The sequence below is a fragment of the Aptenodytes forsteri genome, unplaced genomic scaffold, assembly GCF_000699145.1.
Source record: "Aptenodytes forsteri isolate BGI_AS27 unplaced genomic scaffold, ASM69914v1 Scaffold179, whole genome shotgun sequence".
Classification (NCBI taxonomy): Eukaryota; Metazoa; Chordata; class Aves; order Sphenisciformes; family Spheniscidae; genus Aptenodytes; species Aptenodytes forsteri.
In genome coordinates this window covers 1,966,976-1,982,521 of record NW_008795378.1, presented here as the reverse complement: position 1 = coordinate 1,982,521, position 15,546 = coordinate 1,966,976, and the positions used below count along the sequence as shown (strand labels likewise).

The following is a 15,546-nucleotide window of genomic DNA, read 5'->3' as shown; positions in this document are numbered from 1 at the left end:
AGGACAGCGGAGCGGTCGGAGGAGCCCCGCGCTCGCCCCCGAGGTGGGATTTGCGGCCGCAGATGGCTCCTGGGATGCCGCGGGCACCAGACCCCGATGCCGAAGCTGGTGCGAGCTGTGGGCGTTCGTCCCCCCCGAGCCCGGAGCCGGGCGCCCCCGAGGTGGGATTTGCGGCCGCAGATGGCTCCTGGGATGCCGCGGGCACCAGACCCCGATGCCGAAGCTGGTGCGAGCTGTGGGCGTTCGTCCCCCCCGAGCCCGGAGCCGGGCACTGGCGTGCAGAGGCAGCCGGTGCAGGGCCACGACCACGAAACGAGCTGCCCATCCCCTGCGTTGCTGGATTGGGCTTGTAAAGAGCTTAAAAAATATATATATGTGTGTGGTTTCTTCGGCCAAGGGTCTGAATCTCTAGTCGTTTTCCGCCCCCTCCACTCCCTAGGAATTACCCAACATACAGTGAAAGACAACATCTGTGCCGAACCGTGTGTGTGTGTGTGTGTTTAGTTCAGGTTGAATCGTGGTCCTTATAAACTCTGCTCAGTTGATTTCAGTTTTCAGTGCGTATCTGGGGTTTTCTTTCTCAGTAGCTGCAAGCATGGCTGCCTGTGGTGTTGGGGTGTCGCATAACAAGGTCTGTGTTGCTGGTTTTAACCTACCTCGTTTCGGTTGGGGTTTGTTTTTTGGTTTGGGTTTTTTTTTTTTCCCCGTTCCGCTGTCGATCACAGCGCTGTTACCTCCAGCGACATATAGAGAGCTTAACTGGCAATCTTGGTGTACTCAGTAACGATGGCTTTATTAAAAAATGATTAAATCAACAGGACTTGGTCAAACTTGAATCTTTATCAAGGGTAAGAGGCAATGCGGGGTGGCGGGGACGGGATGGGATGGGCCACCCTCGCCTGAAGCATCCTGCGGGCAGGGCTGTGCAGCAGCGGTACCCGCGCGGGCCGGGCATCACGGTTTGGTACTGGCAGGGATTGCCAGCTGTGGGTCTCCCAGCGGGACGCGGCATCCAGAGGAGCACGGGCAAGAGGCGCTTTGCAGGTGCCTTCTTCACCCACCGGGCATCGGGCACCTTCCCACTGGTCCAGTGCAGCCTGCCCAGCGCCTGGCCAAGCGCCCTGCAGAGTGTACCCCCAGCCATAAGACCACAATAGTGGAGTTAAAACCCCATGCAAGTCCCATCACAGACACTGATTGCCACCAGCTCTTCACTGGTTAAAATATGAATAAAATAAAAACCAGAGCTTTTTATTAAGTTATGCTGCAAACTGATAACTTTTTTTTTTTTTAACTCCCCTTCAAGTGACAAATACACAGCTTTGGATGGTTATTTTTTTTTTATTGTGGGTTTTTGGGTACAGTGACAAAATAGAAGGGAATCGTTGTGTTTAAACATAAGGTAGTTAGTGAATGTATTTTTTAAAATCTTAGAGTCATTTGAAACAAAAAGCGTAAGAAACCAGTATTAACACAGTCTTTGTCTACAGAGTGTGTACATGGACATAGAGCAAACGCGTTTCTGGTGCCAATAAAACACAAAAATTCAACGTTAAGCCATGCCTTTTCTGTTTTTGTAAATAAAACCTGGGGTGTTAACCATTAGCAGGTCACAGAGGTAAAGCGGCTTTTCAGGGCTCCAAGTCCCTTTGCCTGGAGGGTCTCAGGAAAGCGGTGGTTTTGGGCAGGATGAGTGCAGGGGGACAGGGCATGTTGGGCAGGATGAGTGCAGGGGGACAGGGCATGTCCTCTGCGATGCTGCCCGGCAATGAGCAGTGGCTGAGGGATGTCTCGATGGACCATCACCACCTGAAAACTTCTGCTCTTCCACAAAATCAACCCATGATTATTATAGAGATATGCTTTCCCCTCGAAATACTCCTAGCTTTGGTTTGCTTGTCTTTTGTTGTAAGTAAAATACGCTTGTGGTTGATCAATGCTGTCAGAAGCTACTTAATTTTAGTGTTTAAAGAAATAAAACCTGGGGCTCTTTTTAACAGCCTGTTTCTGGGAGTTTTTACCCGGGAAAGGAAACTTACTCGTTCAGCTGAGCAGTGCTGGAGGAGGAAAGAGAGAAATAACGTCTGTGCATGCAGGAGTCACTTGAGCCCGTTGCAGATTCAATTATTTACAGAGTTGCTGTGAAATACTGCATGAACTTCAGCGACAAGTCATACCCTCCGCGGTAAATGAAATAAAAGCCCCGAGAGCTGGCGTGAGGCCGTGCTTGGCCACGGGGCTACCCCCCAGCATGCTGTGGACACCGGGGAGATGCTGGGTACCATTCCCAAGGTAAAGGATGCTCAGAGGTAAGGCTGTAGCAGCTACTTACGGGAACTGAATGTGTTTTCAAACCTGTTTCAGAATTATTATCAAATGGCATTTTTCTTGTTGCGAGATGATTTTGGGGTTGATCATATATGTATTTTGGGACAGAATGGGGATGCTTGAGGTGACCCTGGCCTCGGCCCCAGAGCTGGGCTGGTTGCTGGTACAGCTGACGTTGCTGTGCTGCAATTCCTTGTCTCGACCTGAGCCCACGCAGGTCCATTGCTGCACAATTTGTGCAGTGACGCTCCGTAACTGGGGCCAACGTGAGCATCACATAGGCCAGCAGTGAGCAGCAGCAGGGACTGAATCTTCTTGTTCCTGAAGGTGTGGGGTGGACCTCCATACCATACCGTGCCTGTGCCCAGGATGATAAGCCACCTGCCTGGGGGACACGGCTCCTCTAAGGAGATCCAGCAGAGATGTCCTCAGCAATAAGGATGCAGTTCAAGGCATAGGATGCCTGTTGCAACCACTGCACCCCTGCGGCATCTGTTTACTGCCCTGCTGCAGAGCTGCTGCTTCCCATCTTGGCTGTCGCGAACTACTGCAGATGTTTGCTGGGTTTGCTTCCCAATTTTTCTTTTCTGGCAGATGCTGCACCACCTAGAGCTAGGGGAGTGGGAAGGGCCCCATTGAACTCCCCTGCTTTAATGCCACTAGTTTTTGCTGGAAGGGTACAAGGCCAACACACCGAGATCTTTACAACTGTGCTGTAAATGCACCAAATTCTCCCTCTCCAATGTGTTTTGTCAGCCTGAAGCCCCTGTTCTGCGGGTGACCCCAGCACTGCTGCCTGCCCCAGCTGCTGCGCATATATAGAAAAAAAATGAACATATATCGTGTTCTTTTTGTGCCAGCCTCTGATGTGCCCCATCAGCCTGCTCTTACCTGGAGAGCCACAACCTTATGGTCTGGATCTTCCTTTTTTTTCCTTTTTGTTTTGGTTAATGTTTTGCTTTTCCTTTTTTTTTTTAACATCGTTTTGCTTTTTTCCTTTTTTTATCACATCAAAACTGCCTCTGGATGACCCAAAGGCAGTAAAACAGGTGTGCAAATTACCCCAGCCACAGAGAAAGCCTCACTGTCCTTATCGAGTCTTTAAATTACTTCCACTGATGTGATGGCATGTTCAGTTGTTCAAAAGCAAAGCCCGACCATAAACTTTAACCCATCGCTTTTATCACATAGCATTAAATTTAGTAACACCACCAATTATAGTAAACGCGACATATAGTAGGCAATAAGCACGGCAATTCTGTATGACAGTAGCATTATACATAGTTCTTACACTTCATTAATAAGTAACATACTTAGCAATAATGCAAGCAATGTTTGCAAATAATGTAAATGATGCCCATCACAAAACGTTAAGATTCATGCTACAAGGTGCAGTCACCCAGGGTTGAGGGGCTGGATGCTGTGTTTAGGATTCCTGGCATTTACCTATTTTGCACACTCAGGTAATGAGAAGCTACGAGAGCAGTTTGGAGCAGCTTCTTGCCAGGAGCCCTGGAGAAAAGCCACAAAACCCTGCGGCACTACAGCACACCCCCAAAGCACTAACAAGGGTGCGGCGTGTGCTGCTGTCCGGAAAACAGTGAAATTGGTATTTCTAGAGTGCTTTACCTGGGAACAGCAGTGATGCCTTCAGGCTGAGAGTTGCCTGGACCCACGGCGGTGCTCAGCCACGCACGTGGAGACACATCTGTCATCTGCATGTTTCACCTCTGCATCACACCACGTTCCCTGGATAACTGTGGGATGAATCTATCTGGCTGAGGTGCTCTGTTTGCCCTGGCAAGGAAAGCCCTGTGTTTACAAGCCGCATGAAACACACATGCCCTTGTTACCCTCAGACATATTCAAAGATCATCTGAACGTGGACAAGAGAAAGTACAAACAAGCTCCAGGTTGGCAAAGCTGGGGTCCTAGCAATGAAGATGAGGATGGCCAGGCTGGCCCCACCAGGAAGATGCCCGTGGGCCAGCTGCCATTTCCCCTTTGCCCTTTTGATCTCTGTGCCCTTGGTCAAATCACTTAACTGCTGCCTGGCATGGCTCGCCAGCCATGGGGTGGGTCAGTATTGCTCCTGAGCTGTGCTGTGTTGAAACCTATATCCTACAGCCTGCGGTCCCACAACCAGCTGTCAAACATGAAAGAGATGGACGGGCTGATCATCCTGGTGGAGTCGGGTGTGGTGCTCTAGCATGTAGGAGCGTTGTGCTTCAGTTTTCCAAGCTAGCAGTCAAGGTGTGATGCTCTGACAGCCCCTTTGGGAAGTGACTGCAGCGGGAGGCAGATTTACACACTGACCTTTCCCATCCGTGAGCCTTGGGACCAGCCTCGAGCTGGCCTCTGCTAACTGGCACATCCACATCCAGACACCCGTTCGGAAAAACAGAGGGGCCTGAATCCGTTAGTGTCACTGAGACCTAAATATGTGCTTAAACTGCCCAGGGGCAAGGCTCTGGAGGAGTGTATTACAGCCCAGCTGGCGAGGCAGCCCTGGGCACTGGCTTGCAGCATCCAGCCCAGCAGGGAGGCTAAGAGGGGCCAGGAAGGGATGGGAGAGCCCTGGGATAACTTCATGCCTTTTGCCAGCAGACCTGGCCAAGGGAGGCTGGTGGCCATGGGGCTTCCAGCCTTTGGCATCCAAGGTTTCCATGGAAGTCACCGGGCTGCTCCTGGGGAGGTGACTGATGCTCACCCATGCCTCCCCACTGCTGCACCAGCCACTCCGCACCCCCTCCCTGGGAAGCCGGATTAAGGGAGGGTTCCGCTCTGTAAGCAGCAGCGGGGAGGACACGACAGGCTACAAGCCACGGAAAGGCCACCTGGCTCTCTCCTTTCGGTATGTAGATGGCCTTTGCCCCCTCAGACTGCCTCCAGTAGGCTGGGAAGAGTAGGGGGGTAAAAGCATCATCCTCCCTTGGCCGGGGACCCACAACAGGATGGGGATCCTGGAGGGGGACATTGGTCCTGGCCAGGAGTTTCACAGTGCCTGAGGGTTTCAATTTGGGATATTGGGTCAGGGCTCTCATTTGTTTTCTGATTCAAACTTGAGCAGCCTGTTAATTGTCTAATCCTGCCAGCCCCCATTGTGGAGGCATTTAACCACAATGCAAAGAAACGGTGCTTGTAAATGCCTGGGTATCCACACACAGCAAGCAAACAAACACGATGGACAAAGATCTCAGCTGGAAGGACAAATATTGGGGAAAACTTCAAAAAGCTCAGCCTCGAGGCCCTCCCCCTTGCAGCTACACCAGCCCAAGAGGGGAATGCAGGTGCTGTGGCTGGAATCAATGCCTGCATTAATGCAATGAACTTTTCTCCTCCAGTTAAAGTTTTACTTTACTGGAGGAGACCAGTGCAAAGATTAGTGGTCTTACGCTCCTCTTTTTTTTTTTTTTTTTTTTTTTTTTCCCTTCCTCTGTAGAAAGTACATTTTGTGCCCATGTGAAGCCTGGCTGACTGAGAGCATCATCCAAAGAGTCGCTGTAACTTGGCTGCTGGATCCATCGGGGGCTTATCTGGAAGGTAAAGGCATTAATCAGCATTAATCACCTTCTCGGCTGATTCAGACTTTGGCATGTCTGCTATGGATGCTGCCATCCACCCTGGCCCTGCAGCTCCTCTCGCTGACAACGTCAAGGACAGCAAAGCCCAAGCCCGAGCGAGACCAGCTCAGACCAGCTTTTGCAGATGTGCAAAGTTCGTGACTACCGAGTGAGCCAAGCCAAAGGGCTGCAATATTTGGCAGCATCAGCAGTATTTGACAGCGCAGCAATCGGCTGGTGGTGCTGAAAGGCTCAGCATTCAGGCCATTGTGGGCTTTTTAACGAAAACATAGGTTATTGTAATATTCTGGGTAATTTTGCTGTGTTATATCTCCACATACACATACAGCCGTCTCCTCTGAATGCTCGGGATGCATATGTACAGGTGTGTACTAGCATTACAGCTACGTGTTGAGGGGGCTGTGTGCGTGCAGGTATGTATGTACATAGAGAGAGAGAGACCTGTATACATCCGTATTTATGTATGTTTGGCTGTGTATGTTATATATACTCACATCATAAATATATTCTAAAGCAGATGCCAAGTGCTATTACTCACATCATAAATATATTCTAAAGCAGTTGCCAAGTGCTATCTAAATAAAACACTCTTAGTCATTTTCTAGCTTCTTTGCTACATATGCTGGAAAGGTTTCTTCTTGCTAATTCAGCAAGAGATTTGTAATGTAGCACATAAACCCAGCACAGAAGCCAAGAAAGGTGTTGAACATCTCGAAATAGGCTGTAGCATGTACCCAAGTCCCTGGCATGTCACATCAGACTGTTCAACTGAGGGACAGCCCCAAATCAGCCTTTCAGCTGGATCATTTCAATTTCCCAGGTCCACTCTATGTCTTTGCAGGTCTCCCGTTGTTTTGTTTGTCCCCCCAAATACAGGGATTGGTAGTGGCTGCTCTGAGCCAAGCAGTGGCCAAATAACACATGGAAGGCTTGGGTTTCTCATTAACTCCAGAGTTGATATAGTCCCATCTCTCGGAGCACCAGCCAGTTTTGCTGCCTCCATCCCAGCCCTGCTGTCCCTCCTTCCCTGCCCAAGCTCTCACCTCGCTCTGCAGCCCAGGACAGTGACCGCTCCCGGGAGGACAGCGGAGGAGCTGCGGGATGGACAAGAAAAGCAAAATGCAAGCAGAGAAGGTAACCATGGCTCGGTGGTATTTTTGCACTAGAATTTCTGCAGGAGCCCAGCACTGAGCAATGGCATTTATTGCTTGCCAAGACCAAAACAAAAAAAAAAAAATCCCCTCCCCTAATTAATTGCTCTTTGATGTCTGCGTACTGAGCACAGGGGCAAAGGGGTCAAGGGATTATTTTTTATTTTTAAGAGCTCCATCAGCTCATCAGATAATTTTAACTGTGACGGAAGGAAATAATGCTTGAAACAGCATTGCTGTGAAAAACAGCGTTTTGGTCATTTTTTCCTAGCTGTTCTGCTTCAGCGGTGGTGCTGACCGTGCACTGGGGATGGGGAAGGGCACGTTGCTGCTGCTGCCTGCGCTGCTGTACCAGGCAGAGCTCCCGCTCGCTGCGAGTACCGGGGCGGGGACGGGCAGCGCAGCAGGGAGACCCCCAGCACACATTGCTGTTTGTGGGGCAACGCCATTCTTCCCCGGGGGCCTGATCCTGCCTGCCCCCAAGGGCTTTCCCTTCTCCTTTGGAGACAGCCAAAGTGCCTGTGCTGCTGCAGCAGCATCCCTGGGTGCCACTGTCCTGGCCAGCTGGGCAGCGGGGTCCCTTGAGACAGGGATGGGGTGCAGCCCCCCAGGTTTGGGCAGGGCTAGGACAGTGGGGTGAGGCTGTTCTCTGCTTCCTCCCCCAGCACCTCACGGGAACACTGGTCCTCTCTGTCTTCACTGCGGTATTGGGCTTCTTCCAGTACGGCTACAGCCTGGGTGTCATTAACGCCCCCCAGAAGGTAAGCCAAGCCCCCCAAGCCATGCACAGCCAAGGGACGAGGGCTTCAGGGCAGCTATGGCTGGTTTGTCCCTTGCAGAAGCCCTCAGGAGGGCTCTGTCCCTTCCCAGGCACTATCTCCTGCAGTACAAAGCCCCCATGATAAGGTAGTAGGGTAAGGCAACAGTGAGGGCCCCCTGCTGCCACCCCCGCAGTGAAAGGCACGGGGCTCCGCACATCATGGTGCCATCCCCACTGCAACACAGTCCCTGTGCCCAGACCAAGGGATGGCACCTCTCTGCAGGTGCTGAATCCGGACACCATGCTCACCCCATCCCCGGGAGGCAGCATTGGATGAGGGGGGATGCTCTGCGCCTGCCCTCGTGGTCCCTCCCTGCTGGGGGTGTGGGTGCTTGGGAGCTGTGGGGAACCCCAAAATTTCACCCCTGTGGAGCCTGTGATGCAAAGCTTGTCCTGGGGCAGAAAAAAGCCCAAAACAGGGGTTGGAGGTGTTTATAGATTTGAGCTGACGGCGTTTTTCCTCTTTGCCCATCACAGGTGATAGAAGCCCACTACGGGCATGTGTTGGGCATTGCCCCCCTGGACAGACATGCCACCAACGCCTCTGGGGAGGATGGCACCGTCCCCAGCATGGAGCCCTGGGGTGGCACCGAGGGCACGCTCACACCCTCAGCTGACAACGGCGAGGACCTCGCCACCTCCCCGCACATCCTCACCATGTACTGGTCCCTCTCCGTCTCCATGTTTGCCGTCGGCGGCATGGTCTCCTCCTTCCCCGTGGGGTGGATCGGCGACCAGCTGGGGAGGTGAGAGGACCTTGTGTGCTGTGAGTCGCCTGCCACAGCCCAAGCCTTTTTGTTTGATTTTTCCCCTTGAACCATTTCCTCCCCGTAGAAATACAATTTGTGTTATTTTCCCCAATTTAATGAAAAAAAACCCTCAAACCTCCAAAATACTGTTCCAACGACCACAGAGGTCTGGCTTATTAAAATCCTCAATTATAAATCAGATGTTTTATTGCAACTTTTAGTGCTTCAGACAAGCAGCTGATGAGCAGCCTTGACTAAGTTCTGAATTCCCCCCTTTCTTTCCATGGCAAAAGGGAGAGGAGGGCATCTGAATGGAGTTTGCAGAGGATGTATAATATACTTTTAGCTACTGTGATTGCACCCCTGCCTGATATTTTTCAGTGCCTACGATCATTATTTTTTCACCTGTAGTGCTGATTAAGTCACTTAGTAGCTCTGATTGTACGTTGCGATGGCTGCTTTGGCTGAGAGAGGTGCCAGAACAAGCTGTGCTGCTGCTGCCTTGCAGGGTGAAAGCCATGCTGGTGGTGAACGTCCTCTCCATCGCTGGGAACCTCCTCATGGGGCTGGCGAAATTCGGGCCGTCTCACATGCTCATCATCGCTGGGAGAGCAGTCACGGGGCTGTACTGCGGTAAGTCCAAGCAGGGTCAAGCACTGCGAACCAGCCCCTTGGTGGGTGCTGGGTGCTCCAAGGCTGCAGTTAAAAGTTTCCTATATTTTTTTAATCTCTTTTTTAGTTCAGAAGCGGTTTCACAGGTGGGAGTTTCCCTCTTCTTCCTATGTCTGTCCTTCTCAATCAAGGATCTTTCCCAGAAGTATTTAGTTTGGCTCTATCATGAAGTCAGATTATTTTACGTATCCTAGAAAGGAGCGAGTCCCTCCTCTGTATCTCAAGGCTCGATCTTGGTGGTGGCTGTTGTTGCAGTATGTTAGTAGCCATGCTGTTTAACAGGTTCCCTAGACAACAGTACTATCTAGCAGATAGTATAGCAGCACTGTACATAGAGAGGATAAGATAGTAGGCAAATAATATGGAATTACATTAGAATTAGCTTAGAAATAACAGCTCATGATCACTATTACTGGTATGCAAATACAATACTCCACTCTGAAGGTTCAAGGCAAGTTTTAATAAAGCTCTTTTCTCTGTGATAACTTCTCCCAGCTTCATGCTCATATGTAGGTGTTCAAGTGTAAAGGCTTCCTGGCTCGGGGCTCTGAATCCGGGGATATCCGAGCACCTTTGCAGGATGCGGGTGGTTCCCAGCCAGGCACAAGGGACTTGGTGGGATGTGGGATGCAGCACATGGGCTCCATCCTCCTTTCCCGTTCGGGAAGCGGTTTCTGCTGGTTGCTGAGCTGTGGTCTAGAAGAGGTGATGCCCACATATGCTTGGTGCAGGGCTCTCCTCCGGACTCGTGCCCATGTACGTCAGCGAGGTCTCTCCCACGGCCCTTCGAGGAGCGCTGGGAACGTTGCACCAGCTTGCTATCGTCACAGGTATCCTCATCAGCCAGGTAAGAAGGAAAGTGCACAAGTCCAGAGAGGGTATTTCAGAGATTAGGGATACCCCAGTGATAGACTGGGGTGTCACTCCAAAACTGAGGGAGAGTGTGAGCAATCTGCTCTAATGGGCTTAAACTCCTACCTTGAGTCAGAGGTGTCCTTAACAAAGATGACTTTGTTAAGGACTTATGACTTTTTCATGACTTCTCATGAACTAAAAAGTACTACTGCAAACAATTTCTCCCCTCCCCTGTGAAGTTTTTGTACGCATCTCATCAGAGTCAGGCTGGATCCTGAACATGAGATCCCTGATATTCAGGTGCTCAAAAATGGCTTCATCAGAGAAGCAGGGAGTCCAACATCCCCATCAGCATTTCCCACCATGGCAGGAGTCCCAGCTACATGACAGGCTGACATATAAATGTACTGAGAACCAACACATCCAGAAAAACTTAACGTAACCACAAAGTTCATCTAATATCTGACTTAGCCAAAGACTACGGACAGACCATGGGGGAAAAAAGCTCACAAGGTAGGTCCTGCCAGCTTCACTGGCTGCGGGAGCACAAAAAATGCTTTGCAAATTGTGGAAGGAAAAAAGTTGCAAGTACTCACAACCCCTCTGGAACATCTTTTTCAACGCCATAATCACACACTGAAGCAAAGCTCAAGTCAGCCTATTTGCTGAGCCTCTCGCTGCGCTGCGGCCCTGGTGCTCAGACTCTGCTGGTTAGCAGCCAGGCAGCTGGGGCATCCCACACTGTGTGGACCTCCATCCAAGCTCTGCACCTTTGTGGGACTGCTTAGGACACATATGCCCATAAAAACCCATACCCTAAAAACCCAGGAGAGCAAGGTCTGAGGAGAAAACATTTCATTGGCATATGTGTATTTGCTGAGCTGTTTACGCAATGGTTCTGGCCAGGCACAGGTCTCCTGCTGGTGGCACATCCCAAGGAGGACTGAGTCACCCCAGAGTGGGGAACAGGCTTGCAGAGGTTTGTCCCACAGCACCTGTAAGCCAAAGTCTTGCTCATGACATTTTTACACCATCTGTTCATTCCCTCCTTGTAAATGTGCATCATAACTAAAGAAATCAAATTGTTAGGACTGAGAATTGGTATTTGCTTCTAGTTTTCCTCCAGGTTGTTGCTTCGAAATGCCATAGTGGTCAATCACTTTCTTTTTCTAGGGTGCAAAATAAGCCATTCAAACATGCCTCAATTATTCCAGGTCCTCGGACTAGACTTCCTCCTGGGCAACGACGAGATGTGGCCCCTGCTCCTCGGTCTGTCCGGTGTGGCTGCCCTCCTGCAGTTCTTCCTGCTCTTACTGTGCCCCGAGAGCCCCCGATACCTTTACATCAAACTGGGGAAGGTGGAAGAAGCTAAAAAAAGTAAGACACACGTTCTGGTCTTGTCTGGAATTGTTTTTATACTATACATAGTATTAAACACAGAAGGAAAAGCCCGGCTGAGGGCTCACACATGTAACTGGGTATAGTTGCTCCATCCCACGCAGCACATTTGCACGAGGGATTTTGGACACCTGCATATAGTCACTGCCTAAGGCATGCTTGCTTCTACGTTGTTGCGGGTGGTGTGAGCCTTAGCATGTTACTCCTTTCCATCAGAGAGATTGCATCTAGCAGATGCCACCCCCAAAAGCCCATTCAGTTGGAAGGAATTTCAACCAGGTGTAAAAATGACATCTTCTGGGAGACAGCTGACCTCTCTATCCGTGGTGCTATTTGCAACTACACAGCAAACCCATAGCAGTTACTGCAACCGCTTATACATCTTCCAGCGTGGCCCTCCTTAGCTGGTTCCAGCCGTCTCTACAAGGAGTAAGAGCAGTCAATGATAGGACACAGCTGAAACTGAGGTGAGAACCCAGGATCGAGTAAAACAGAGTACGTCCACATGCTTGGGGGCAGAGTTGCATGCCCATGCTCTGAGCTGCTGAAGTATAAATTAGCTCTGGACCAGAAACTATTGAGATATGTTTGCATGGGACTAATAAGCATTGCTGAGGGATGAGGCTTGAGCGTGGTGTCTCAGAGCTTTCGTAGAACTAATGTGCTGCTGCCCCTTGCCAAGCAGACACACCTTTGATCCTTGATGTGCCATAGGAGTTCTCAGAGCAAGAGGACACTACTGTCCATGTGGTTGGCTTACCCTGAGTTTTGGCTAGAGAGATTCTTGTCCTTACTCTACTCCTTATCTACCATTGAAAATAAAATGTCAATCTTTTTTTTCTTAAGGTTTGAAAAGGCTCAGAGGAAACTGTGACCCGATGAAAGAGATTGCTGAGATGGAAAAGGAAAAGCAAGAAGCTGCTAGTGAAAAGAAAGTCTCCATAAGACAGCTTTTCACCTCTTCAAAGTACAGGCAGGCTGTCATCGTGGCGCTGATGGTGCAAGTATCTCAACAGTTCTCAGGAATCAACGCGGTGAGTCTCCCAAAAACATTTGTCTTTAAAGAAATCCACACTGACCATGAAAAGGCAATGCTGGCTCTGTCCAAGCCATGCAGAGGTGAAGAGAAGGCTTTCCCGTGAGTGCAGTAGGCTCCTAGGCCACCGTCATTGGTATTGAAGGTGGACCTCACCACCAAGCCGGGCTGCGGGAGGGCAGGAGCGGAGAAGGGTGCGAGGGAGTTCAGCACAAAACCAGCTGGTACGGTGGGTCCATGCTGAGCTCTCCCGTGACCCTCCGCCTACCTGAGTTCGTCAGCAGTTTGTTCTCTTTAATCACTACATGCTCACCCCAGGAACCACAGAATCACTATCTTCTAGCTATTTTTCGCTAAACAGTTTTTGCATCACCTCCTGGGATACCAGAAATCACCATTTACACCCAGGACCATAGAGCTTCCTTTTCAAAATCGGCTAAGACTCAAATTCTTGAAAGTCTGGTGGCAACTTTACAAAGGTTGAGGCCTTTGTCCCACCGGCTTTCAAAACTCTAAGAGCATTTCTGCATTGCAAGGTGGAGCAGCACGCGGGGATGCCCAGCCTCGTTGGGCTGAGCTGGGGATGAGCAGCCCCATGGAGCCCAGCTGCCGTGGCTCGAGGCCATGCCCAGCCCCATCCACCAGCCACGGGGTCAGCCACCCATTTACCTCCTGCCCTTAACTTCCACCAGGTAGGAATTGCCTTATTCTTGGAGAGAAGGGAGAAATTTGAGTCATTCCAGCATAGCAAGAATATTTTAAAATTCATGTAAAACTCGGTCATATTAAGGTATTTGTCTCCAGCGCTCAGTGCTGGTGATCTGGTTTTCAAGATTAAACACGGGACTACATGGAAGAAAACAGTTTTAAATGTGCAAATGCAGTAGCTCAGGAGGGGAATTTCAATGGGATTTTTAACTCCCTCGGGCTCCTTTGAAAGTTTCAGCTTTAATTATTATAACAAGCCATTAAAAGTTGAAAAACTAATCATAATTAAATTACTTCACATCTCAGCCAAGCAAGTGCAACTCTTCCCTCAAGAGAACAAAAAGTTCCACCAGCCCTGTTGCCTAATCCTTCATCCTAATGTATTTTGATAGATATTTTACTACTCTACAAACATTTTTGAGAGAGCTGGAGTTGACCAACCAGTTTACGCAACCATTGGTGTTGGAGTGGTGAACACAGTCTTCACTGTTATCTCTGTAAGTAAATATTTCTGCCCCCTAGACTACAAAAACACGTAAGCCACAATGTGGTTTTGAAACATGAGTTTATCCTGGAGCTGGGGCTGGGATTTGCAGTTTTGCAGGGCTGACCCTGCCCACCTTACAGGAAAAATCATTCCCTGGGCAAGTGTCATTTGAAAAATCAAGCCTTGAAATACAGCCCATTGCTATCAAACAGCACTGCTAAATGCCTCATGAGTGAAAACTGCATCACCGTGTTCAGGGAAGCTCTGGCAGCTCAGTATTTCCCCCCAGAATAAAAGTTGCCTTTGAGATTGAAATCCTGTGGGTCCTGTTCCCCTCGGGGAGAAGGCAAGGGATTGGGGTTGTGATGGGGACGCCAGCAGCTCACAATCTCCCTCTTACCTGTTATCTTTCAAATTGTTTTCTGCATGTACATAGCACCAGCATGAGTGATATCCAAAGGCTATTCCACAGTAATAAAAGTAATCTAGCACCTATCCTCATGGTATCTATGCAGTACTCCGCAGCAATAAAAGGATGGTTCTGTTTTCACAGCCTTTCCTTTCGTTTGTCTCTCTCCTGAGAGTATTAACACAATTCCTATCAGCAGGCAATTATTTTTTTAATGTGGCCATTAATATAAGAAGATCAGGAAATGCCAAGCCCATTTCCCTCACATCTCTAGAGAGACTTAGGGAGCAAAGGACTTCCACCCACCACAAAGCAGGACTAGCTGCAAGGTAGAAATACACAGCCCTAAGAGATCTTAGTCCAGCATGCATGAGAGAGGAGGTCTTGGGGTGAACCTGCCATCACAGGTCCCGTACAGAGGAGAAAACGTGATGTTTATTGTGAAATAAGGCACGAAGGCATGCAGCTGAAAGAGGTCTTTCTCCAGCTTGGAGGCTCTCCTGCAATTCGATCTCCACCCCAGGGCTGTGGTACTTGCAGCCTCGGGCATTTGCTCTTTGCTTCTTTTGGCCATGAACCATGAGCACTTAAAAATTACCTGCATTTGTCAATAAATGACAGACCCCGATCAAAAGGCAGAAGCACTGACAGCTGGGTGGACCTTGGCAAGGGGAGAAGGGAGCACAGAGGCTCACCCTCTGCAACTTCATGAGTTAGCAGGATGAACTGCCTCCAGCAAAAGAGATGGTCTCTTGGAAGCATAAATCACTTGTTGTAATGGCAGGAAAAGTTGAGCTGATGGCCAAAGTGTCCTTCCGAGCAGACGGGAAGGAGCAGGCAGCCTCAGAGGCTAGTGCATGGTATCTTAGGGCAGGCCAGATGCACTGTCCTCTGGAGTTACCTACATCTCCCCATTGCGTGAAGTGATTGGTACAGACTTAGATGTCAAAAGTTGGGTGAGATGACTGGAGTCCACCAAGAGAAGTTGAGAAGGAGCAAACTAAGCCTTGTGGCTACCAGGGAAGCAAAAGGAGTCTGAGAGCAACTGGAGGAAAAATCCTGACTCCAGCTGCGACACAACTATCCCTCCCCTAAGACAGGCAAGGTGCAACGGCCTGTGATGTGACTTGAATCATGCTACATTTTGAAGGCTGCTTCCAAACTAATGCAGACCTAGTAAGTTTATTCTTCCTGAAAAAAAAAAGAACAAAAAAAAGAACGGAAAAAAGTCCATAGTCAGCAATACATGCGTAGGAGTGGTGGGAAGTCTTGAGAGCTTGGAAATGCATGAGCTCTGAGTATATGTGGTTTTGCCTTGCCCTCGGCAGGGTGGCTGCTCAGTCTAGCCC

The 15,546-nt window shown here is 49.7% G+C and overlaps 1 protein-coding gene and 1 long non-coding RNA gene across 2 annotated transcripts in view; both read left to right on the top strand.

The window, feature by feature from the left end:
* The first annotated feature begins 6 nt into the window (after positions 1-6).
* Positions 7-826, top strand: LOC103899990. Its single transcript, XR_657635.1, has 2 exons — positions 7-43; positions 162-826. It is a non-coding gene; the product is annotated as an uncharacterized LOC103899990 (long non-coding RNA).
* Positions 827-7,013: 6,187 nt separating this feature from the next.
* The window catches only part of SLC2A2 (solute carrier family 2 member 2), a 10,380-nt gene continuing 1,847 nt past the window's right edge, over positions 7,014-15,546 (top strand). Inside the window, exons 1-8 of the mRNA XM_009280556.1 lie at positions 7,014-7,046; positions 7,729-7,824; positions 8,361-8,629; positions 9,141-9,265; positions 10,036-10,151; positions 11,374-11,536; positions 12,404-12,591; positions 13,694-13,798. Coding sequence (XP_009278831.1) covers positions 7,014-7,046; positions 7,729-7,824; positions 8,361-8,629; positions 9,141-9,265; positions 10,036-10,151; positions 11,374-11,536; positions 12,404-12,591; positions 13,694-13,798 — 1,095 coding nt within the window. The remainder of the gene's footprint in view (positions 7,047-7,728; positions 7,825-8,360; positions 8,630-9,140; positions 9,266-10,035; positions 10,152-11,373; positions 11,537-12,403; positions 12,592-13,693; positions 13,799-15,546) is intronic.